Source organism: Molothrus aeneus, chromosome 2 (genome assembly GCF_037042795.1).
Source record: "Molothrus aeneus isolate 106 chromosome 2, BPBGC_Maene_1.0, whole genome shotgun sequence".
In the NCBI taxonomy this organism is placed as follows: domain Eukaryota; kingdom Metazoa; phylum Chordata; class Aves; order Passeriformes; family Icteridae; genus Molothrus; species Molothrus aeneus.
This window is the reverse complement of record NC_089647.1, coordinates 34,550,248-34,573,765: the sequence shown is the minus strand read 5'-3', so window position 1 is coordinate 34,573,765 and position 23,518 is coordinate 34,550,248. Positions and strand designations below refer to the sequence as shown.

Sequence of the window (23,518 nt, the reverse complement as noted above, 5' to 3'; positions counted from 1 at the left end):
ATTTTTAATTCTGGATTGCAAACCATCAACACAGCTGCAGATTCATTTCCAGTTGCAGATGCTTTCTGGCTAATGAAGTTAGAGCCAGAAGAAATGCAGTTTGGCTTTGATGTTTCAAACGGTTTATGGGTCTGACTGCCTGGAAGGGGAAATAAAATAACCTTTTATTTGTACTTTTGGCAAATTAATTTTTGAAATGGCTGAAAGGCTGACAATGAGCCTTGCACTATCATGCTCACAGAGCTGCTTATGAGATTGAAGCTAAACATAAAAACTTCTTGGATGAGAGCCTGAAGTGCTCCCCAGGGAATAATTGTGCAATAGCAGAGGGATGAACAAGATGGTGAAATAAATCTTTTCTGCCATTACTGTCTCCAATGGTAGAGTGCTGCTAAGGACATGATAGCAGGAGAGACTTATAATACTCTTGTAAGACTTGTGTTGAAAAAAACCCACCACCATAAAAATCCACCAACAGTGTGTGTCAAAGACACTGTCAGGCCTGCTGGCACATTGTGCAGTTTACCCAACATAGAAATTCTACAACTTTTAGAATTCCCCAAACCACTGGAGAAAGGACAGCACAAAAAAGTCAGTGTCTTCAAAGAGGGAAAAGGCTTGGGAGCTGCCATCAGAGCACATGTTGAGGAAGGAACCAGGATCAACAAAGGCAGTGGAAAAAGAAATCTCCTGCTTAGAGGATAAAATCATTGAATGTACTTGTGAAGACAGCTCTGGTCTGCTTGCTCCAGTTCACATCATATTTTCAGTGACCAGAGCAGGTGTGTGGAAAATTATTCATTGCCTGAAGGGAAGTGAGTGTCTCCAGATGGTAAGGAGAGTAGACAAGGGGCAAGGACAGTGTCCCAGCCCAGAGAGGAGGCTCCAGAGAAACTGTGAGGGAGGTGAGAGGGGCAGGAGCAGGAAGGAATAGAAATTCATAACCAAGGACTCTGTGTAGTTTGTTGCAGCTCAGAGAGTCCCTGAGTGAGCCAGCACCTTTCTTCCAGATATGCCACGAGGGCCAGCAGAGATGCAGGATCCTTTTTTCATTCACATTCAGCTAGAGTTTTTAAAATGTGTTTGGCCTGTGGCACAGTAAATCAAGTGGCAAAAGAAAAGGAGTGACTGAGCAGGGGCCCATCACAGGTCTGCTTGGCGACTAGGGCTTGCACTTTCCTTTGAGGACTTCCCAATCCTCCCTCACATCAATGGCTTCCATTGGATCCCAGAAAATCAAAACAATTCTCAGAAATGGGAAGTCCTAACAATGTGCTGTGGAAATCACATCTGAGTGGAATCCCTTTGAATTTTTAGAGGAAACAGAGTGTGTTCCAGGCTGACATTTCAAATCTATCTATAGTACTTTGACATTCCTAGACCAGTGTCTAAGCACCTTCCAAATTTAACAGTTTTAGCTGTCAGCTACCTTTCCAAAACAGGAAGGGTCCGTGCTCCTGTAGCTGAGCTAAGAGCCCTCAGCTCCTTTTAGAGACAAAAGACAGAAACAACATTATTCAGTGATTCATCTGACCTATTTTAAACATGAACTTTACGGAAACAAATCATGACCTACAAAATTACTTCTCCTCTCTATTGACTGTGAAGAAGTGTTTATCACATCATAGACATCTGCATTTACTCAGCCCAAATTGCATCCAGAGAAATGAAAGCCCAGGCTAATTCTCTTTATTTCATTGGAGTTTGATGTTGAAATGTCTTCTAAATCTGTTCATGGTTACACAGACAGGGGAAGTAAATCTAGGTTTGAATTCCAAGCATTACCTTCCTTCTGGGTCCAGTATAAAAGGAGAAATGCTTTGGTTTTAGCTGCTATTTCAGTTACAACTAAATTTTCCAAATAGGCCAATATGGTTTGAGTTCTTCTCTTCAACAGAACATAAATCTCCCCCAAAGACTGCATCTCAGTGTTTCCTCTATGTTAGAATTCTTGCTGAGACCCAAATTGTCTATCATTTAAAACTTAACCCTAATTCTGTCTCAAATTTGCAACATACCAAATCCTCCAAAATCACATCTGTCCTGATTATTTTGCTTCAGATATTTACATTTGAATCTCGTCAGAAAGCTTTACAGCTGTTTGAGTTGTCATCATTTACTGTAAGTTAGATGAAGTTGTATAATGGGGTGAAAATGGCCTATAGGATTTATTTGTAGTGATATTATTCATTTAATAATTTTGTTCAGTAAATTTCTCTTTAAAATAAACTAAAACTTCCTACTTCCCGGTGGGGGGGGGGGGGGACCAAAAAACAAACAACATTTTGCCTTTCTCTTTTTTTCATGTATGTCTCTTTTCCTCCATGCCAATTTTTTGTCCTCTTGTAGAGGAGAAATTTGTCTTCACTAGGGAAGTAGAAGAGGGTTTTCCATCCATACTTTCTTTTGGAAGATCCTGTTAAAGGTCCTAAAATATTGGCAAACTCAAGCTCTAAGATGGTGATGTTCCTGATGTTCAGCCTCCTGCTGACATATTCTTGGAAAATAAACTCATTCCTGTAGTGAAATGAGGAGATGAAAGAGACTGTTGTACAGGTTAAAAAGAAAAGGCAACATTTGGGGTATTGAAATGTGTTTGTAGCACTTATATCTCTCTTAACAGTTTTCTAAAAGTTGGCCCCAATCTGAGCAACCTCTACGTGTTCAGGAAAAACCCAACCCTATGTTTGCTCTACAGAGGTTTCTCCTGTGCAAATAAGTGCCACCTCTGAAGAGATGAAGAAATTATTATGAAGAGATTACTGCACTTGCTCAAACATTTCATTTTCATCCTGTGTGCTCACACCATTTACACCCACAAGAGAGAGATGCTAACCAGGGCCTGTTGTTAACCTGGCTGCAAAGGCTTCCAATCCACCACACCTCTACTGCTGACTGCTTCAGCTGAGGACACCAGGGATAAACATTGACTTTCCCAATGATGAAGAGCAGTGGCTGGTGCTAGAACCAAGGGCTGGGATCTGCACCGCTCTGGGTGGCCCAGGCTCCCAGGAGCACTGAGAAAGAAGCATTTTAATTCAGCATGGAAGTGTTTAAGATAGGAGTAGGAGAAGGGATGTGATTACAGAGCAGCTGGAAATTTTTGATTAGGAACTGACAGGGAAATTGAGAAGGATCTAAATTTCCATATGAGTCTGTGACTTGGGGGATCTGGTTTGGAATGGACACTGAAGGATGCAGATTTTTAATCAATACAGAGGGGTGACACAGAGACTGAAGAAGGGAATGTGTGGCCAGGATATCCTCCTCTTCTATCTTTGTGGGGTAATGAGGAGCCAGTTCAGATCACTGATGATAAGAACCAGCCCAGGTGAAGGGATGAGCTTAGAAAGGGGAGAAAAAGCCAGTATACAGGTAACTGGCTGTGGTGGAGATGGGGCCCGGACTGAGAAGCCCAGTGAGTGAGCCTAAGACAAAGGCCTTGCATTCACTCTCTTTTCCAAGGAGGTCCCAGCAGTAAATTTGGTTAGTGTTTCACATGGGAAGGGGAGGAATATTTCCCACTGAAATAGTTCTGGGGTGGAGAAGAGTTCTGGTGTGGCACATTCACAGCAAACCTGTGAACCATGACCTCACAATTTTAATCTCTAATGCTTTATTTTTTTCTGTCTGGATGGACTTTTACTGATTTATAGAAGAGCTCCTCCCCATGGTAGACAGGCTGTCTCCAGGCAGAGGCCAGCTCTTACCTGCCTCATGGTCTAGCACTTTCATAGATACCTCTTGATTTTAACCTCACTGTGAAAAGCTCTAGATGCTCAGACAGCCACCAGTGAAGAAAAAGGGTTGAATCTCACCTATCATCTTGTGGATAGACATGCTTCAGAAGTTGGATCCCATAAAACATAAATCCCATGCAGTTTAAGAGATCAGGGTCATTTTCAACTTGCTGGTGCTCAGACCACACAGCAGCTGGTAGATAATTCCATTTTTGATATACAGTCAGTCCTGGCCTTGACCCTGTGTTTTGACACAAAACTATGATTTTGTTTGTGAGAATGTTCCTCTCATCTTGAGAATGGATGGCATCCAAACATGTTCTTATCTTCCTTCCTAGGCTGGGCTTGCTCATGCCCATTGGTATTTGAAGAGTTGTTCAACACTCCAGAGGAAACAGAGCCACCTTTGTTTCCAAGCTCCTATTACTCACCTTCTTTATCTTTTAGCTAAAAGCTTTAATGGATCTGTTTTGCTGAAGCATTTGAGCTTGGAGGCTATGAAGAACTTCAAAGGTATTTAATAGCAGCTTTGTCAATGATTTTGTAAAAAGACCACATAGCTTGATTAAAAGCAAACCCTGCTCACAATACTGCATGGAACTCTGCTGATCTATTTTTACTGCATCACAAATAAAGCCAAGGAGAGGGGGAAATCCCACTGAGTAACAGGATGTGCAGGAAGGACAGAGCATGTCTCCCTTCTGTATTATCCAGGTACTCATTAACTCTCTGATAACCAGTTTAGACAACACAAAGTGGAATGTCTCCAGCACCAGATGGTAGTGATGAGGAAGAGTGGGGAGTGCAGCAGACAAGATAAAACTTGGCAGAAAATATGCAGAGGAATTTCTGTTCATTAGGGCAGAGATTGGAATCTCAGAGTCCTAAGTTTTACCATTCCTTTGTTGTCAGGAAGTGTCTGAGAAATATAAGGACAAAGATAACTCCTGTCCCTGGTCACAGAGCTGGCCCCTCCTCAAAACACCCAACCATCCAGTGATGCAGTTTCTGCTCAAGTGATGGAGTGTCTGTGTATGTATAAAACAATGCTCCATGTGTGCTGCTGACAGTGTGGGTACCAGATAGATCCCTGTAGAACAGTCCAAGTTTGCAATCTCTGGACTCTTACAAAGTTCAGAAATGTGAGCGTTCTCTTGGCCCATGCAGCTTTAGGTCAAGGTTCACATACATTGATAAATCTTCTTAATTAAACACTGCCATGTGTTTTCTCCGGTGTGTCCCAGAACATTATAACATAGCTTCATCCCTTGTCACAAAGAATATTTTTAAAATATTTTTTTAAGAAACAAAAGACAAGCTTAGGATGTAGTAGTTTGAAAGGGTTATTTTTCAGGAATTATCAATATTACCTTCAATATCCTTCTGGATTCATAAAAGTAAGGCTTTGTAATGAGGAAAGCATTTTCCCAGAGTAATGAAAAGTTCCTCTTTGAGTGAAGCAGAAGAATTTTATTGACAAGGATCCCATGTAGGCTTTCAAACACTCATTGTGTAGATAGAAATTTTTGGAATGCATCTCCCGATGAGATATTAGACCTGTTATTAATTCTGCCTGTCATTTTTACTGAGAGCCAAACAAACTGCATATAGGATATGAAGAGCAAATGTAAACCTTCAGGGGCAAGTCATGCAAGAGCCCCCAAGATCAAAGCAAGCCATGCTTTCTCTTCAACATGCCTTGTAACATACCATGTCCTGCCTTGGTAAGAATATTTAGCAGGCACATATCATGCACTAAGCAGCAAAAATATGTGCAGAACTCAGAATCTGCAGACTTTGAATTCCATATTTATTAAAAACTATAGTAATACTTGGTCTCCTGTGAAAAGTTGTGAGAGCTGAAGCCACCATATATATTAATTCAGAGTGTTTGCGTGAAATGGTTCATTAAATCCTGCAGCCTGCTCCCATTTCACCTTCAAATTACAGGTCTTTCACAGAAGCAAGTGTGTGTTGCTGGGCATATGGTTTCCTGTGGCTTATCCCTCAGCAGCAGATTCCTGGAAAAAATAATGCACTTGAATGCAAGTGACTAAGGGAAGGTGCCAGTGCTCGGTATCACTGTAACAAGAAGTCTCCCTGCACATAGGTCCTAAGCTACAATTCTTATTGTATCTCAAGAAAAAGCATTATTATGGGAATGTGGGAGCAGCTGGAAACAGACATGAACAAAACAAATCCCAAACCAAATACTGGCCATGGAAGTACCTTAGGCAAACCTAAGAGTGATCAAACAGGATTTTTACATATGACTCTGGCTGTTGCATTTATGATGGTGTGGAAAACACAAATCCCAGTGCCAAGAAGCCAGAACTGCCCGTGGCCCTGTTGTGGGGTAAACAGGGATCCTGGCAGCCTCTGGCTCACTCTGGGTCACCCCTGTGTGCTGGAGAACCCTCAGAGGCTGTGGCAGAGGCAAGGTGGTGATGCAGGGAACTGTGACCCTCTCATCAGCAGCAGCTCTGAAACAGTAAGGGATTGTGTAACACAGGGCCTAACATAATCCTAACTTTGATTCCTGATTCCGCTCTTCCACTCAAATAAACAAAACATTTCATACCCCAAACTGAGGATTTCTACTAAAGCCTTCCATAAACTGACTTTACAGGCTGCTTTTGTAATCTTTCCAGATTGCAAGAATCAAAACTGAGAGGAAAAAGAGGGCAACACTGTTTTTTATGGAAGCAAAGGAAAAGATTCTTCCATTTCCAGATGTCTCACAGCCCTTTCAACTGTAGGGGAAGATATCATGACAACAGATTTTATGATTCTTGGCTTCATAATCACATGAAAATTGTATTTTATCTGACATCAAAAGAATGAGATGTTTTATCATCATGGTGATGCTAAAGATCTTGCATCTGCTCAGATTAGTAGCAATGCAAATAAGGCATCAATGGAAGAAAAAAATCCCTCTTTTGTCCTTAGGCTGTATGTGTGGTTTTTTAAACAATCAGCTCTATGAAGAAAGAGAACCAATACAGTGTTCATGTTCTGGATTAGAGTTCAAGAGAAATGAATGTGTACAACTTTTTCATGGTCTTGAAACCTAGATAATTTTGAAATTTTGTCCCATATGACCTCCAGTAATTTTGATAGCATTACACTAAATCTATGCCCCAAAACTGTAATCTTAGTTCATGTGAGTTCTTTCTCGTGAAAATTAAAGTGGGGATGATGAAACAGGCCATCTATATTGCACATTATTCATTGCAGATTCTTAGCATTGTTCAAGCAATAATTTAATTTATAATAATTGGTTTTGGTGGACCTTATCTAACTAGATTTCAGCAAAGCAATTAAAATGGTGCCATATAGGGAATTATCAACAAAAAATTCTGGCTGAAGCAGAGACAAAAGGTGCTGAAAGGGGAAGTGTCAGGGTAGAAAGAGGTTACAAGCACAGCTTCTCAAACATCACTCTTAGGCAGTCTGAACTAAATATATTCACCAGCAACACTTTCCTGAGAAGGAGGATCACATTAATGAAATTTGCTGATGACACAAAGCTGGGAAGAGCAGCAGAATGTCTCACAGGAGGAACTCAGGGAGCCGATTACTGAGAAATACCCTAAAGACATTTCATTAGACAAAGCTTAAGATCATGTACTTAAAAGGGGACTGTGTTTCCTGAGCGAGGTCTGGTGGAAACAAGGAGACAGCAAGTCTGTTTTTATGGTGAAGCCTGGGAAATGGAAATTTCTAAAGCGGATGTCTCCACAGTAGCCACAAGCTTCAGTCCAGCCCATGCAGTTCAGGTTTTTAGTGATGGCAACAACAGCAGTGGCCACAGTTACTTAGAAAAAACAAGAGCATTTCTGGGTACCTGTTTGTACACAGTTATTTAATTGGTACAGTGTACCTAAGACAGCTTCTGTCAGGTTATTCTCTCAATTTTTATTGTTCTTCCTGTTAAATAACTACTTCCCACTGGAGGCAGATGGCAGGTACTGAGTAGCTCATCCACAAAGGTGAGAGTGTGGCAATCCCTCTCCTGCTCAGCTGTTGCCAGGGACACCTCTGGGCACGGGGAGGGTTCCTGCTGAGCAAAGCTGCCCTCCTTCCTCCTGCAGGGATCACTCAGCCTAGCTCTTTACTTCAGGGAAAAGACATTTCAGAGTTTTTTCACACATCTGATGTGTTCCCAGCATGAAGGGTTGCTTTTCTGCCACCCACACTTTCTGCAGAAGTCTTTCCTGCCCTTTCATTGCCCACAATGATCCCTCAGAAGGGCTGGCTGGAGAGAAGTGCTCCCACACGCCTGGTGACATTTAAGCCCTATGGGAGATCCCTCTGTGCACGACTCTGCTCCCAGCCAGCACAATAGCTGACTTGGTGGGTGCAGGACGAAGCCCAGGGTGACATTTTCTTCCACCCCACGCTTCTTTGCTGAGTGCAGCTTTTGTGAGATGGCAGAGGCCAGAAAACACCTGTTTGTGTGGGCTCCAGTCCCATGGCCAGCTGACCCTGGTTCAGTGGTGGTCTTCTCATGTCCTCCTTGCCCCACCAACAATGAAACCAGCCCCTGTATGCTCCAGTCAGGGAGACAAAAACCCTGCAACTGATTCAGGAAAAACATGGCTTTTGGACTGGACAATTTTGTTGAATGCTGTGGATAAGACATAATATCATCTTCCATGCAGGGGTGTCATCCTCATTCCCATGGGGACCAAAACACAGCAGGAAAAATTACCTGTAGCAGAGTATGATTGGAAATTCATTAGGAAAATATGTTTGGTTTCTATGAATTCCTACTAATAGAGAATACTTTCTTGAAACATCCTGATTTCAAAAGAGTTTTTATTAGAAAGGACTCTTTGACCCAGGTGCAAATTTTTGGCCAAGACCAAAGCAAGTGTGACCTGCCTGTCCCAGAAAAGCCAGAACAGCCAAGCTGTTAGGTAGCTCCCTCTTTGCAGCAGGAAAGCACAAACACACCAGTTGAATAGGCTCTCTTAAGTGCACCTGATCCCCTCACTTCTAAGGATGTCCATTCTTTTCCATCACAGGAAATTTATTTTTCAAGGATAGGCAGGAACAGAAAAATGATAGAAAATCTGGGAAAACAGATAAAAGAAACCATTTTCCTGCTAGCTCAGATTTAAACTCATTGAAACTACCCCATTTAAACCTACTCCTTTCTGGATGATGACAAATACAGAATTATAGAATGGCTCAGCCTATGCCCATTTAGTTAAAAATCAATCCACACCCAAAGCATCACTGATAATTTTATCCTGGGAATAATCAGTGTTGATAATAGTGTCTGGAGCATGTTGAGGTACTTCTCTTCCCTTGTACAACCATTCACCTATAAAAGCCCACACTACCTTTGCCAGCAGGCACAAAGCACGTGCAACCTAATAGTCATCATCTAAGACAGGAAAAAACATCTCCTGGGAGGAGGAGATCAGGTTCCTAATGCTTATATCACTGTCACTCTTCTCTTATCTATCTATTAGACAAGTTACAGCCTAAACTTCTCATCTGTGCTGCACACTGGCTTCAGAGCTGGCATTAAGGTGCTCCTTTGAAGAGACCTAATTTGCTTCAGATCCTAAGGTTTTCTTCTCCACCTGGGAGAACTAGGAATGGAAAGTAACAATATTATTTATAAAAACCCTACACACATGCACATGCACCAAACTGATCCTCTAGGAATCCTCCCCCTGTGATACAAATTATACTGCCCTTTCACTCTCTGCTGCTCTTCTCCGTCCATGCCTCCTTTTTCTTCCAGAAAAGCAAAGTTTTTACCCACCCAACGTACTTTATGCACTCACTGAAAGCTTCTCTTCCCAAGGCCTGTGCATATTGAGTTGGCACGCTACCAAAACCTGCTAACAAATGGCAGATTAAGTGGAAACACGGAAAAGAATTTCAAGCATGTATTATACTAGCTTGGGGTTCAGCCTGCAACTTTAAGACGAGGGCTGCCCTCTAACCAGGCAGGCCTGGGAATTCAGTTGCAAAACAATTACAGATGCAAGGAAAATACTTTTTCTCAGAAAAGGAAACTTGATGATATTCTGCAGTCTTTGGTAGGCTAAGTTCACTGTGTGCTGGGGAAGAGCTCAGCAGGATCTGTGTTTTCTCGAGACCTCACTTTCCATCTCCAGCACTGTTCTCCAAGGGATTTATAGAAAATTAAGTAAAATTTTTCATATGTCAGCCTCTTACAGATTCAGGAGCAGACTTTAATCCTTTTCAATCACAGTCAAAACAGTGCCTCTATACCCATCTACTGTCTTGCCTTCATATACAAGAATAATGAGGCACTTCATTCAGTCCTGCAGGTCACAGGCAGTCATTGGCTGGACAATGAAATTTCAAGTGCCATGCCTGTATATAAATTAGTTACTTGTGTTTTCTTGATGAGGCTTATTTTGGCTGCATGGCTATCTTTCTCATAATTTTAAAGTTCTGGTTTTAAAAGAGTCTACTTTGCAGCATCAAAGCAAATATCCTCAGGATGTAATTTTCAAACCTGTCTAGCATGCCCAGCCTTGCCGCACATGATTACACTGGCAAAATTACCACCAACTCTGGTGGGCACAGTGCTGAAGTTCAGCACCACAACTCTGCCTGTGTTATCTGAGATTTCCTTTTCTTTCTAAAACTGGAATGTTTTGCACAGGGTGTGCAGTGGGAAGAGACTCTCCCACTCCTGATTACACTGAACTTGCTGCATACATTCCTAGAAAAAAACAACAAAAAACCACCTTGCTCACATCACCCTAGAGGAAATGGCCTCAAGTTGTGCCAGCAGAGGTTCAGACTGAATATTAGGAAAACTTTCTCCACCATAAGGGTTGTCAAGCATCGGAACAGGCTGCCCAGGGAAGTGGTGGAGTCACCACCCCTTGAGGTTTTTAAAAGACATAAATGTGGCACTTCAGGACGTGGCTTAGTGGTGGACCTGGTAATGTTAGGTTTACAGTTGGCCTTGAAGATCTTAAAGATCTTTTCCAGCCTAAATGGCTTTGTGATTCTGTGAAAAGTTCTTAGCCTACAATCTGAGAAAGCAGTTGAGAACACAGGATCAGTGGATGGGAAATACATCCAATAAATCAGGACTGATGTTCTCAAGCCCACATGACGTAGCATGCATTGTTAAAGGTCAGGAAACTTGTACGAACAGCAATTTTGAAAAGAAAAACTTTCTGCATCCAGTGTTTCTCTAAAAACTCTGAGTCTCACTGTTGGCCTCAAAGGAACTATTTTTTTATACTGCATCAACTAAAAGAAAAAGAAGATGGACTGACCTCAATTTTGACCTTACACTGACTGGTTCACATTCCTCCATAGTTTATTTACCCTGAAGTTCATAAAAACAATGTGGCTTTTCAGTCTAATAGGTTATTTTCAGCTCTAACTAATCAGAGCTCATGACTGGCTTTGGAACTGTAAGAGTCATATAAAAGCTAAGATTGATTATTAGCATCCAAATATGTTAAAGTATAAAGTAATTAAAACTACCAAAAACCCCAAAAACAATACACCAAAACAAAAACTTCCAACAGGTAAGAGCAGAAGAAAATTGAAGGAAAATAAACAGCACTGAGGATTTTAATAAATCTGTATCTGAATGTCTTTACAAATAAGTAGCTGAAATGAGATTGAAAGTACAACCCAATACAGCACAAATACAAGAATGTCTGCATTGAAATTCCATAACTTTTCTTTATTCACTGTGATACATTCAAACAAAAGTGCTCCAGGTAACATCCATAGAGTAAAGGAAATTAAAACAAAAAGTCAGAAAAAGACCATCAGATACATATGGTGATTATTCATATTTCAAAGCATTAGTAACTGCTTGTATCTGAGTGCACCAAAAACCCACATGAGAGTCCACATTTTTGTACACTGCTTCTATAAAAATAATAATCATAGGCAGCTCCAGCAAAAATGTTTGTCAGAACTAGAGCCAAAGCCACCACAAAGATAAAGCACCATCAGGCAAATGTTTACAAATGCCGTAGTAATTAGTAGAGTGTAAAAAAAGGCTTAGCTCAATTAACATTTTCCTTGTATTGGTATAGCACAGGGAAGCTCTGCTTGGATTCACTCCTTCCCAGCTTTGATATTTCTCACCAGGGACATGCATTTGCCCCACAACACCAAGCACCATGGGCACCTTGGGAAGCTTCAGGAGTCAGTGAGTGATGGATGGAAGAGGAACCGGAGCCAGTGTCTATCCTCCTACTTTAAAAAATCATCCTGGCATGGCAGCATGTCCTCAACCATGTCACTGAAACACAGTGGCACAATCCACCTAAGAAAGGGTAGTTGTCCAGACCATGTTGATTTCCAAATGCTGTTTGCTGAGCTACAGTATTTGGCAGCACTGGTTTTACCCCCAAAAGACAGTTCTTGTTTTCAACTCTAATTCTTCTACAGTAAAAAAATCACTTATCTGTAAGAGACAGCAGAGGATCACTTCACAGCAAACCCAGGCTGCATCCTATAAAGTGGTTCTATTCCAGCTGCAGAAATCCTGAACTGTGCATTTGCTGAGAATTATTTCTAACTCAACTGCTAGGTGGGGAGGAATATTCCTATTCCAAAAAGACAGGAAACATTACTCAAGATACCCAAATTACACTGTCAATGGGATATGACTGAGAGACACTTGTAAGTCTAGGGTCCTTCTATGTGGTGTATTATTAGGTAGAACAGCAAGGATCTTCAACAAACAGGGAAAACTCAGTAGAACCCTTGTCCTGCTCCCTCCTTTACCTGCTCTGCAGGCCACAATTCAGATAGACAGCAAGACTGAAGACAGGCTTCCCCTCTGAAAATATGAGTTGCTGACATGAGATTTTCCTTAAAAGGCTTAAGTAGGTCATAAACAGAAAAGGCCCTTTCCCCACATGATTTCTAGTATATTCATAGGGATCCTGCTCCTTCATAGGTCCCAGCTCCTATATAGATTTAATCCCACGTGCAATTAGTGTTTCTCAAAGCAGGATGTAACGGCACTGATCATACGACCAACATCATCTTCACAGTCAAATCCTTACAACATCAAGGTCTGTCTGCTCAAAAAGCATTTTTCTTAACTATGTTACTAATAAAGTCTCAAATCACTCAGACAGAAAGGAAGTTAGAAGTGTTATGTGGTTATTTACCCTTCACGCTATTTGTGTGGCATTTATCTCCCACGGCGCATGCCTTGCCCTTTTCACACTCCCTTTTCTCATGCAGGAACACAAAGCTGTAATGTTTGGGTTGCAAACACCATTAAATGCCCCTCTTCAGCCCCCAACAGCATAGAAATATTTTCTTTTAAAAGTTCAGATCAAAGCATTTCTACTAATCCTAGGATTTATTAAAACAAACATTGTAGGCATGAGATAGTCAACAGCGTCCCTTTTACAAGATTCTTTGGAGACGGTTCTGTTTTCATACTGTTTACTGATCCGCCCCTAATTAATCTTCAGTTGCTCAGCTGCAAATTCAGCAAGTCCACCTGCTCCTTCCCCACCCAGCAGATGTTCCTTTCTCCCCAGTTTCAGTCTGTAATGATAGCACCACCCAGTCCCTGTCCTAAGAACAAGGTGGCTCGCTTGAAAAGCTACATATCACCTCTTGATGTTACATGATCACATGCATTTGCAGCACAAAGTCTAGCCTTTCCTCAGATGAGTAACTAAAACCAGTCATTAAGTGCTTTCATGGAGTTTCATTGTCTTTATCCTTCCCTGCAGTCAAGGTAGTTGCCTTTGATCCAGTAACAGATCTGTGCATATTTGAGCGGTGTAATGCGAACAGCTACATTGAAATCCTGCGGGGTGCCATTCATGTCCACCCACTGATGGCCTGAAAATATACCAATAATTTTACGCTCCCATTTGTGATTCTGCCTCTTCCACATCCTCACATATACTCCAGATCCACTGGCACCTGGCTGGGCATCGCACTGCTGGTACAGCAGGTCGTATGTTTCGTCTTTGACATCACAGAAACGGTAAACCAGGTTTCCTGGACGGTCATTGTCGTAGCCAGAGAAGTGAATCCTCCCTCCAGGTAAGTGTCTTGCTGGTGGGCTTACACCTATCTTCATAAACTTTCTCTTATGTGGCTTCTTCAGCTCCAGGAGGGCATAGTCATAATCCATGCCGATGTCATTGGCATTGCCTTTGATCCATCCTTTGGGGACATGTGTCCGTTTCACTCGGATCCACTGGAATTTCATTTTCTCAGGCATTGCCGAGTTGGTGATATTGGACCCCTTGCCGCCATCTTTCTGTTTGGGCTTTAGGAACCCCACCCGCAGTTTCTGAGCTCCCTTGACGTAACTCTTTCCATCATGGATACAATGAGCGGCAGTAAGAACGTGCTTTTCGGCCACCAGCGTCCCTGTGCAACCCGTGGAGAGCTTCACCGACGTGGAGAATGGGTAATTCAACAAGAAGTCTTTCCCAAAAATGCTAAACCTGCTGTCATAACCATAGATCTGCCTCTTAGTTCGAGATCTGCCTCGGGAGCCGTCGCCGCCGTTGCTCAGGATGTATATGCCCACCTCAGTTTCGGTGAGGCTGCCGTTAGCGTACAAGGTTTCGTAGGACAGGTAGTTCTTCACCTCTTCGTAAGTCGGCAGCGGAGAGCTTTTGTGGCATGCTGGGCCACACGGAGATACCACTTCCAGTCTGGCTTCAGCATCAAACTGAGGCTTGTCCAAGTTCAGGGTAGACTGCGGCAGGATAACGGGAACTCTGTAAGATGGCCAAGTTGGCTTCCAGTGAGGACTGGAAGGCATCACATCTTTAGCAGCACACAAAAGGAGGATTAAAGTGGACAAGGCTGCCATTCTGAATGTCGGTCTGTGGAAGACAAAAGCAAATACAGTTATTCACCCAAACCCGTTGCAAGATTATCCTACCTTGCTAAGTAGTGGCTTGCTAACCCAGTATAGATGTAATAAGGGTCAAGCAATTTGAATGGAGTTAACTTACATCAAGTAGCTCAGACTTCTCAGTGTCAAACTAATGCCTTAGCCTGAGTCTCAAAACAAGTGTCCCAGGTTAACACTGAAATACAGGACATTTAACCCTCAGGTGTGCTGAGCCACCAACTCCCAGCTGACATCAGTGGGAAGTTATAGTACTTGTCTTCACACAGTTTAAAGAAAATTCAGATTCTGTTTAAATCCATTCATCCAGTAAACAGAGCTCCTGCAAAGAGTAAATGTGTCTGTCTTAAGCTAGATTAGAACACTCTGAAAGCTTTCCCCTACTCTCTGACTTTGCTGAAAGATGTCCTTTAAATCTCTTGACACCATTTGCTATCTCAGCCAGAGACACCAGGCTGATGGTAGGGACAGGTGGGGAGGGACAAAGAAGGTGACCTGACAGGGGCTGGGCTGCAGAACGCGACCACAGAGGAGACTCACTTCCCCTTGCAGCTCACAGCAGACAAAGGCTCTGCACCAAGTGGCACTGGCTCTCCCCAAGGCTTACATGAGAAAGGGTGATATGATTACACAAAGGCAGCTAATGAAGGAAGATTACAATTCTTGAGGGAATTTTCAGTTAACACACTGGCTTATTGCTTTATAAACTCAATTAATTAGAAATGCAAACCAACCCCCTCTGAGCACAGGGAGGCAAATGTGGCTGTAAATGTGTTTATGAACCGCAGGCAGAGTGCCTGAGACTGCAGAGAACAGCGTGCACCAGTACTGTGTCAAAAAAATGCCTAACTTCAGTTTATTTGAAAATTAGCCATACAGCTGAATCGCTGCAGGAGGCACTGTGCCCTGGGCAAGAAGGCAGGCAGGATCTCCCTCACACAAAGATTATTCAAAGGAAAGTTCACAATTATGTTGAGCTTACACATATTTAAAACCCTGCTGAGGTTACACTGATCACAACTGCAGGATCATTCCTGAAATGCCTCAAACGAGTAAATCAAAGCAAATCACACAGGAAATGACCACAGCTATCTAAGAATAAAAAAAAAAATCCTTCTCTCCAGTGCTTTGTGTAGGAATACTCATCCCTAAATTGCATCAAACAAGACTTTGAAAGCTACAGGCAGCTGTTGTCCAGTGGTGCTCAACTCAAATATTGGGCCCAGATTCTTAGAATTTTGGTACCATCCTCTTAGGGAACAGAGGCTATCATTAAAGCACACAATGTTTAAAATATCAATTGACTCATGCAAGATATCAAAAGACTTAAAGTCCAAAAAACAGATGCAGATGAAGAGAACTGATGCTACAGAAACCCACAGAGGCAGGTGGACTCTTTCAGGACTCTTTCAGAAGTGACCACACATTCTGTTGGCAAATTTTTCATTAACAAACAGAACATCTTTAAAGGAACATACTTTTTTCCTAGTCTCCACCAAATATGATGCATTATACCTAACTGATGACTCATGCTGGAAAATAAAAGCCATTATAAACATTAATCAGAATTGCATCATGTTGTATGTCTCAAAATCAGAAAATACTTGGTATTCAAGGAAAACCAACCACTCCTCTGACTCCTTCCACAGCAAATTTTAGTATTGGATGTGGCTGCATTTTGCAACCTATGAAATGAAAGACTTCCAAATGCTGTAAGGATGGCACAGGGAACACCTGCTGTATTATCACATCTATTGTTGTAGGACAGTGATTAGGAAGACAGAAAAAAAAAAAAAAAGAAGGTAACAGGGACAAATGACACTGCTCCATCCCCACAAAGACAATATACACTGGTATGAGTCAACTGCTAGCTGTCCTGCTTGTGTCAGTGAGGGCTGCATGCAGCAGTGCTCACTGGTTTCGCGGTCAGAAGCTGATAGCAGACTAAACCACAGTTAAGCTGTGCATCAGGTAAGATCCCATCATTAAGAGCACGTATTTCTAGGCAGTTTGCCCACGCTGCCCTCAGATTTCTTGACGGATTGCATCTCTCTAAATTGTACCACTCATGGCACTTCTTGGAGCTAAAACAAATCCATGCTAACTGAGCCTCTGCTGGCCTTTGGCTGGTTTATTTAGCTGGCAGGGGAAAAACAGAAGCATCCTGTCAGTTGTTATTTGCACAAGCAGCCAGATTCCCTCATGCCTGTCAGCACGGCGACCCAATGAAGGGATCGTGTGCCAAACAGCTCCTCTGCTTCCTCCGAGATTATCATCTGGGTTGAGGAGATTACCTCGCCCTGCAACCTGCTCTCCCTTATCTCCCCACCATCACCAGCACAGCACCGCCAGCACTTGGAAGGACAGCTTCAGACAGCAGAGGGCAGCCGCCCTATGAAGAGACCAAGACAGGAGATGGGACTCGAGCTGGTCCCAGAAAAAGGCTTCAGAAGATGGTATTTGTGTCTGTGCTGCACTCTGTAAAGTGGTACTTACTCCACTTTACATCTCTGAGCAAGCCTCCCACCACTCGCCACTGCTGCTTCTGTGCTGTGATCACATTGCAGCTCTAGGGGATAAAAAAGCCTTTTCATCAGTTACAGAACTCTTCTATTATTTAAAATGTTATTTAAACCTGACAATAAAATACAGTTGTGAGTTTATGCCTGTAGAAGCTAAACAGTGCTCATTTACTGAAGTCGTCATAGTTATACTCCATCTGGAGACATAACTGGTACTAAATCAGATCTGGGCAGCAATAAATAGAACAAATATGTCTTACTTATAACAGGATGCAAATTAGTCCACAGTACCTCTTTCTGTGTAAATCCTTCCTCTTAAAAAATGAAGGAATTGAAAAAGCAGTCTACATTTACACAGAGTCTTTCCAGTAAGGCTCTTCTTTCCTTTTACTTTCTCTTCTCATTTAAAACACAATCAAACGGCTGCAAAAAAACCCCAGGGTTAAAACTCTCTGTCCTCAGGTACTTACTCATGGGTGACGCTGAGAGATGCTCTCAGACTGAGCAGACTGGTAAGGAGTGAGCACTTCCCTGCACGGCTATCACAGAGCAGTGCTGAATGAATTACGATGTGCTGCTCTACTGTAGCTCTGCTCTTCTGTTTCTATTTAAACTGTGTCATAAACTCAATCCACCCTTTGACTCAGCACAAAGCCCTGCTCTGACATCCAGTCTAGGAACCCCCTAGAAGCGGTTTGTACATAATCACACTCGCTAATGGCATTAAAATTGTTTAGAGAATGGAAACAGTGACAGCTACCCCGGGGCTCTCCGTGCTGCTGAAACACTTTACAGACACATTTTCCTGCTTGCTGTGGGCATTCATGCCCCAAGATAGATGCTGCTGAAAGAAAACTGCCTTGTTCAGGATGGACATGAATAATTTTCTAATAAGCAATTAATTTTTCTGCAAGAGTTCACTACTTCAGGGGTGGTTCTTGTAGTAGATGGTTAAATAACAATAAATCATGGATCATCTAGTATGAAAGACCATGAACCAGTCTCCATTACATTTTGAAATGAAGAAAGTTTTTCCACAGTGCTGGAAGCCAGAAAGATTAACATACCAAAAAAAAAAATCAAGACAGAGAAAACCAAGACAGTGAGAGAGAAAAATCTGCCTCAAACCAAATCATAAAGGAGAACTAAATCACTGTTAGTGCCGTGCCAAAATACCTCTGCTGCTTTTCCTGGTCACAGAACTTGTTAAAACACAGCAAAAATAATGGAGTTGCACTTTAATAACTACAGAAGCCTTCCTGCCATTAAAATCTAACAACTTTATTAGCCTGCCTGAGATGCTGAGGGTGGTGCGAGGGTTACACTGCCTAACCTGCTAGACTGAGGGCTATAGAAAGAGATGCCTTGGAAAGCCTGAAACTAACTTTGATACTGTCAGGCCACGGGTGTGTCCATTAGCATACACACCGGGCACAGCGGCTCTTTTGGCACGTGTACCGGTGACATGCACACACCGAGAAAAGGGAGCATAGTACGTGTTTCCCTGTAGTCCGACTCCTAGAACTGCCTCCTTTCACCCTCATTTTCTTTTTTCTCTTTCCCTGCACGTCAAGCAGCTTCGGTATCACGGCACAAGAGCAATCTGCATTACGAGCAGACGGTGACGGCCAGTCTGAATAACGGGGTGAAGCTGTAGGAAGGACCTGCATCCCCAGGGCTCCCAAACCACCTGAGTTACGGGGCAGCTGCACAAACTGGGTCCCGGTGGGACCGCACCAACCCCTCGGACCTTGCTCGGGGCAGGAGGCAGGCTCCAGCAGCCGCTTCACTTAACAGCTCGTGTCACGTACGTCTTAAAAGGCCACCCGAAAAATACTAATGTACTCAAACACAGCGACGAACCCAAGTACAGCACCGCAGCGGAGCGCTACCTTCAGACGCCTCCAAAGCACGAAAAAGCAGCAAAGGCGACTTTTATCCCAGCTGATCCCTTACCCGCCGTGCTTTCAGAGTTGGTCCCCGGCAGCGGCGGCGGACCCGCAGCGGGGACCGGCGGGCAGCAGCCGCGCTCGGCTTTTGTCGCCGGCGCCGCCGGGGAGGCGGTGCCCGGTGCGCTCCGGTGGATGCGAGCGGGGTTAAACATTAAGCCCTGCGCGGAGGGAGCGCTCGCCGCGGGCCGGGACAGCCGCTCCCCGCGCCCGGAGTCCCGCCCGGCCGGGCAGGTGAGGCAGTGCCCGGGGCAGCGCAGGGCGAGCCCGGCGCTCGCCATCCTCCCTTTGTCCCCCGGGGCGACCCGCACCCCGCGGCGCCCTCCCCGCCGCCGGGGCCCGCTACCTACCGGCTCCCCGCCGCGGCGGCGGCGGCGGCGGCTCCGGGAGCGGCTCAGGCAGGTGGCGGGGCCGGTGCCGGTCCCATCTCTCCCGCCGCCTCCGCGGGGCTCGGGAGCGCCTCCCTTCCCTCCCTCCCGCCGGGCGCCGGCCCTCGGCGGCGCGCTCGGAGCGGGGCGGGGCGGGGCGGGGCGGGGCGGGGCGGAGCGGCGCCTCCCGCAGGTGGATCCCGCCGCTGGATCCCGCCGCTGGATCCCGCCCCGCCCCGCCGCGCTCCCACCCCGCAGCGCTCCCGCCGGCACCGCCGTCCCTGCCCTGTGCCCGGCCCCTACCCAGGCCGGGCCGTCCCTCCGCGCAGGCTGCCCCTCGGGCCGCCGCCCCAGTGCGGCGTCACCCCCCTTTTAATCCTTTACTGCTATTTCCATTTACTTACCGAGGAAAAACATAGGGGGCTTTTCCCCGACCTTGTTCTGGCAGTACGGGCGTCTCAGTGCGAGATTTTGGGGCAGCCCGTGGCACCTCTGCAGCCCCGAGGGCAAGAGGTTCTTTGTCCCCAGTGTCTGGATCCACAGATCCCTTTTCAGGGAGCTCTTGAGCCCCCTCGGAACTTCCTGCCTCCGCAGGGCATCAGCTCCAGGAGCTCTGCGGTCACTCACCCGTGTTGCCTCATCAAGCGGACATTTAAATTTAATTGTCCGACACATTGTTTGCATGGGTTTTAATTACTCATCCTTCTTGAAGCCTTATAATGATATCTGGCAAGAAAAGAGGAAATCGGAGCCAAGAAGGCAAAAATCCTGTCATGTTTTAACTCCACAAGAAAAAGTCATCCACAAAAAGTTTTTTCAAAATTCCCAGCTGATCACCATTATTCTATAAAGGAAATAGAAATTTCATAGGAGTCAATTTATTTACAATCTTCTACTGACCTTTTCAAGCCACTGCTGCCCTTACAAAGGATACGAAGAGCCTGAAGCAAAGCAAAACCTATGCTTCACCCATGGCCAATCTGTGAAGAGCCAAAATATGACAGGATTTTACATTCTCAGACATGATTTCTCTATTTTGCATTTGCTTGACCCTAGCACCATCCCCATCTGGGTCTACAGAAAGATTTTACGAAATGAATGAAAAAAGCACGTACTAAATTAAAATTTAAAAAAAAAAAAAAGTAGCTACTCAGACAGCTAGAGAATACAACTGGTGTTGGAGACGGGCTGGTGACACCAGTGCAGCTGCTCTTGGGCCATGAGGGAATGACCATGCAACAGTGAGGCAGATCCCTGAGTACCAGCAGACAAGGCAGCAGACAAGCTAGGCTCTGTCTGCAGTGCCATACTGACCATAGATCCCTTCCTGATGTGGCTCTGTCTATCACATCCCAACAAGATGTGCAGGCTCAGAAGCTTTGCCCTGTACACACACATCTGCTGATTTGCATGATGGAAGGGCTGGCCCATGCCTTGTAGGGGTGAAAATGTTGTGAGGTTTGGTTAGAGTGGGTCTCAGGGCTGCAGCAGGGGTCCAGGTGAGTTCTTGCTTCCCATGGACATGCAGTCTCTTGTGTCACAGCTGCCATACGTGCTCCAGGGCCTTCCAGACAAAATTCAAATAGACACTATCCTAGAGGTTATGATTCTGATAGAAGTTCTTACAGCAGACAGGGGGACAGAGATACAGAGATGCTAAGATGTGGGACTCACCTCACTTAGTTGTAGGGCTTTGGGATGCCCTGGGCTATCCATGATACAATACTGGACTGCAAACCTTCTATGCCTGAAGCAGCAGCTTCAGTGGACATTGTCCTTGCCTGTGGCAGGGTGTTTGTAACTAGAAGATCTCTGAGATCACTTCCAACCCAAACCATCCTATTATGATGTGATTCCATGGAGTGTGTCTCTATGGACAACACAGGTGGATGCATAAGAACCACAAGGCTTGGTGTCTACAGGCCCCCTCCTGAGAATGAAACCTTAAAGAAAGTGTTGGGTGAAACTGTCATGACAAAAGGAGTGGAGAAGAATGTTTAGTTTGAAATTTAGTTAGGAGACATTTTGTTGTTATAAAAACCTCTGATTTCTATTAGTTTTAGTGTATACATTAAACCATAAGCTCAGAAAAGACAGTTTGTCTGGCCTGTCTTTAGAAATAATGAACTACTGTCCTGTTCTATTGAGCATCTATAGACAAAATTTTCTGGTTTAACTTTCTAATTCAAAAGAGGAAAAAAATACCAAATATAGATTTTTTTTTCCCTATGTGTATAACTCTTAAGAAACAAGAGCTTTGGTGAAATTGGGCTGCACAAGTTTTTTTTTTAAAAGAGAGTGAAGTCCAAGATCTGAATTTTTCTGTGAGCCATTGTTGAGGCAAAGAGCAGTAAGTGACAACATACGTAAGGGTGAAGAGGTATTAGCTGTACTATATTGTCAAGTGATAACACACACACTGACTTTTCAGCACCCTGTGAGTAAGCTGAAAATGAAACAGTCTACAGGTGGGAGCCCTAATGAATGGCACTGTCAGGAGATAATTTCTCATGGTTGAAGAAATCTTTTATTCTGCAGGGAAGTGAAGTAACCTGGCATTACGGTCCTGTGCCAGATTCCGCTGCAGACAATGAAGTGATTTCAGAGGCCACTGGGTCTGGAAGGAAGAATGACAACCCACAGTTGGCTCAAATCAGTTTCCCCATTGCTCACTGCTGATGCAATGCAGAAGAAAAGCCCTTGGAGTTCCCCACTGCAATGGCAGCTCTCCAGCCAGCTCCCTCTACTTTTCCTGAGACACAGATCCGTCCTCACTGATGCCCTGATTCCTGAAATGCTTTTTAACTGTCAGAGAAAGTTAAAGGTGAAGACACTCTCTATCCCTTTAAAAACAGTCTATTTTGAAGGCAGGAATGATGCAGACTTGGACTCAGGAGAAGGAAGCACTTCTCTCATCCCCACCCCTACTTCAGTTCAGTATTTCAGGAAGGCTATGGTGCTACTGTATTCCTAGTTCCCAGAAGCTAAATGCTTTTACTGTCAGCTCTGAAAGGAAGCATGTCAGGACTGGGAATCTGAGTTGCTTAGTTTATGGAAAAGATTGCCAAGTGGGAAAACTGACAGCTGAATGTATACAATATCCTTCCTGTGCTGGCAAAAATCTTGTCATCAGCTAGTGACACTGTGGAGCAGCATGGAGGAGGGCCCCAGCCTTGCAGGGGACTCCACTGATGAATAAAGACAACTAAAAGCTAGTCATGACCACTCTAGGTTCCTTTTGCAGATCTTAAGGGGCTACCTCAGAGTGCAAACAATCACATGCTAAAATAGGATGTAAGTTAGGCCAGACAATCCTTCCTTAAAAGCACTCATTTTATTCTGCTGTCTAGCATGAGCAGTTAAATCTATCTTTTTGGTCCCTACAGTTACATGAAGTGAAGCCCACTCAGTGTGTCCATCTTCTTCCTGATTGGATAGGGATATTTGAGCATCTAGTTGCAATTCACTCAGACAGGGGAAGGTTTCTACTGCACCTGCAGATACAACTGCAAATAAAAGGCTTTGCCTGAGAAAACTCAACCTTTACAGAAAGTTTCTTAATCTATTGGAAAACTAATCTACTACTGTATGGAAACACAAGAGGTAACGTTGACTTAAAATACAGTATGTGTAAGAATGATTTTGTAGCTGTTTTCCTCCCCACAAGAATTTTCAACTTAAAGGCTTAATGGGATTATCCATATCTGTCAGACATGACATGGGACTCTCTAAGTAGAGTATATTATGTAGATAGTTTTGATCAAACTATGAGGTGCATAGAAAGAAGAAAAAGAGAATTAATATTTTGAATTCAGCTTGATTCAAAATTCACAGCTATATGTATAATATACACTCTTAACTATTGAGAATTCCTACTATTCATGTTATTGAAAACATTTCTGATGAGTGATATTTAAACTAACAGTACCTCTTTAATTTCATGATAGTGAAAACTTGTTGATACAAAACAGGCATCTGGATTTGCTCCAGCAAGACTGAGATTCTTTTAAGACGCTGCATCTTCACTATTTGAATAAAAAACATATCACTACAGTGAAGT

At 43.8% G+C, this 23,518-nt stretch overlaps 1 protein-coding gene across 1 annotated transcript; it reads right to left on the bottom strand.

Moving 5' to 3' along the window:
- Positions 1-11,314: 11,314 nt before the first annotated feature.
- PRSS23 (serine protease 23) lies at positions 11,315-19,543 on the bottom strand. The gene is made up of 2 exons (XM_066570309.1): positions 19,441-19,543; positions 11,315-14,590 (listed from the first exon to the last, which is right to left on the bottom strand). The coding sequence occupies exon 2, from the start codon at positions 14,575-14,577 to the stop codon at positions 13,459-13,461; it is 1,119 nt and encodes a 372-aa protein (XP_066426406.1). The 5' UTR covers positions 14,578-14,590; positions 19,441-19,543; the 3' UTR covers positions 11,315-13,458.
- Positions 19,544-23,518: the final 3,975 nt, after the last annotated feature.

Coding starts and splice junctions, on each gene's coding strand:
- PRSS23 (XM_066570309.1), bottom strand. CDS start 14,577: ATGGCAGCCTTGTCCACTTTAATCCTCCTTTTGTGTGCTGCTAAAGAT.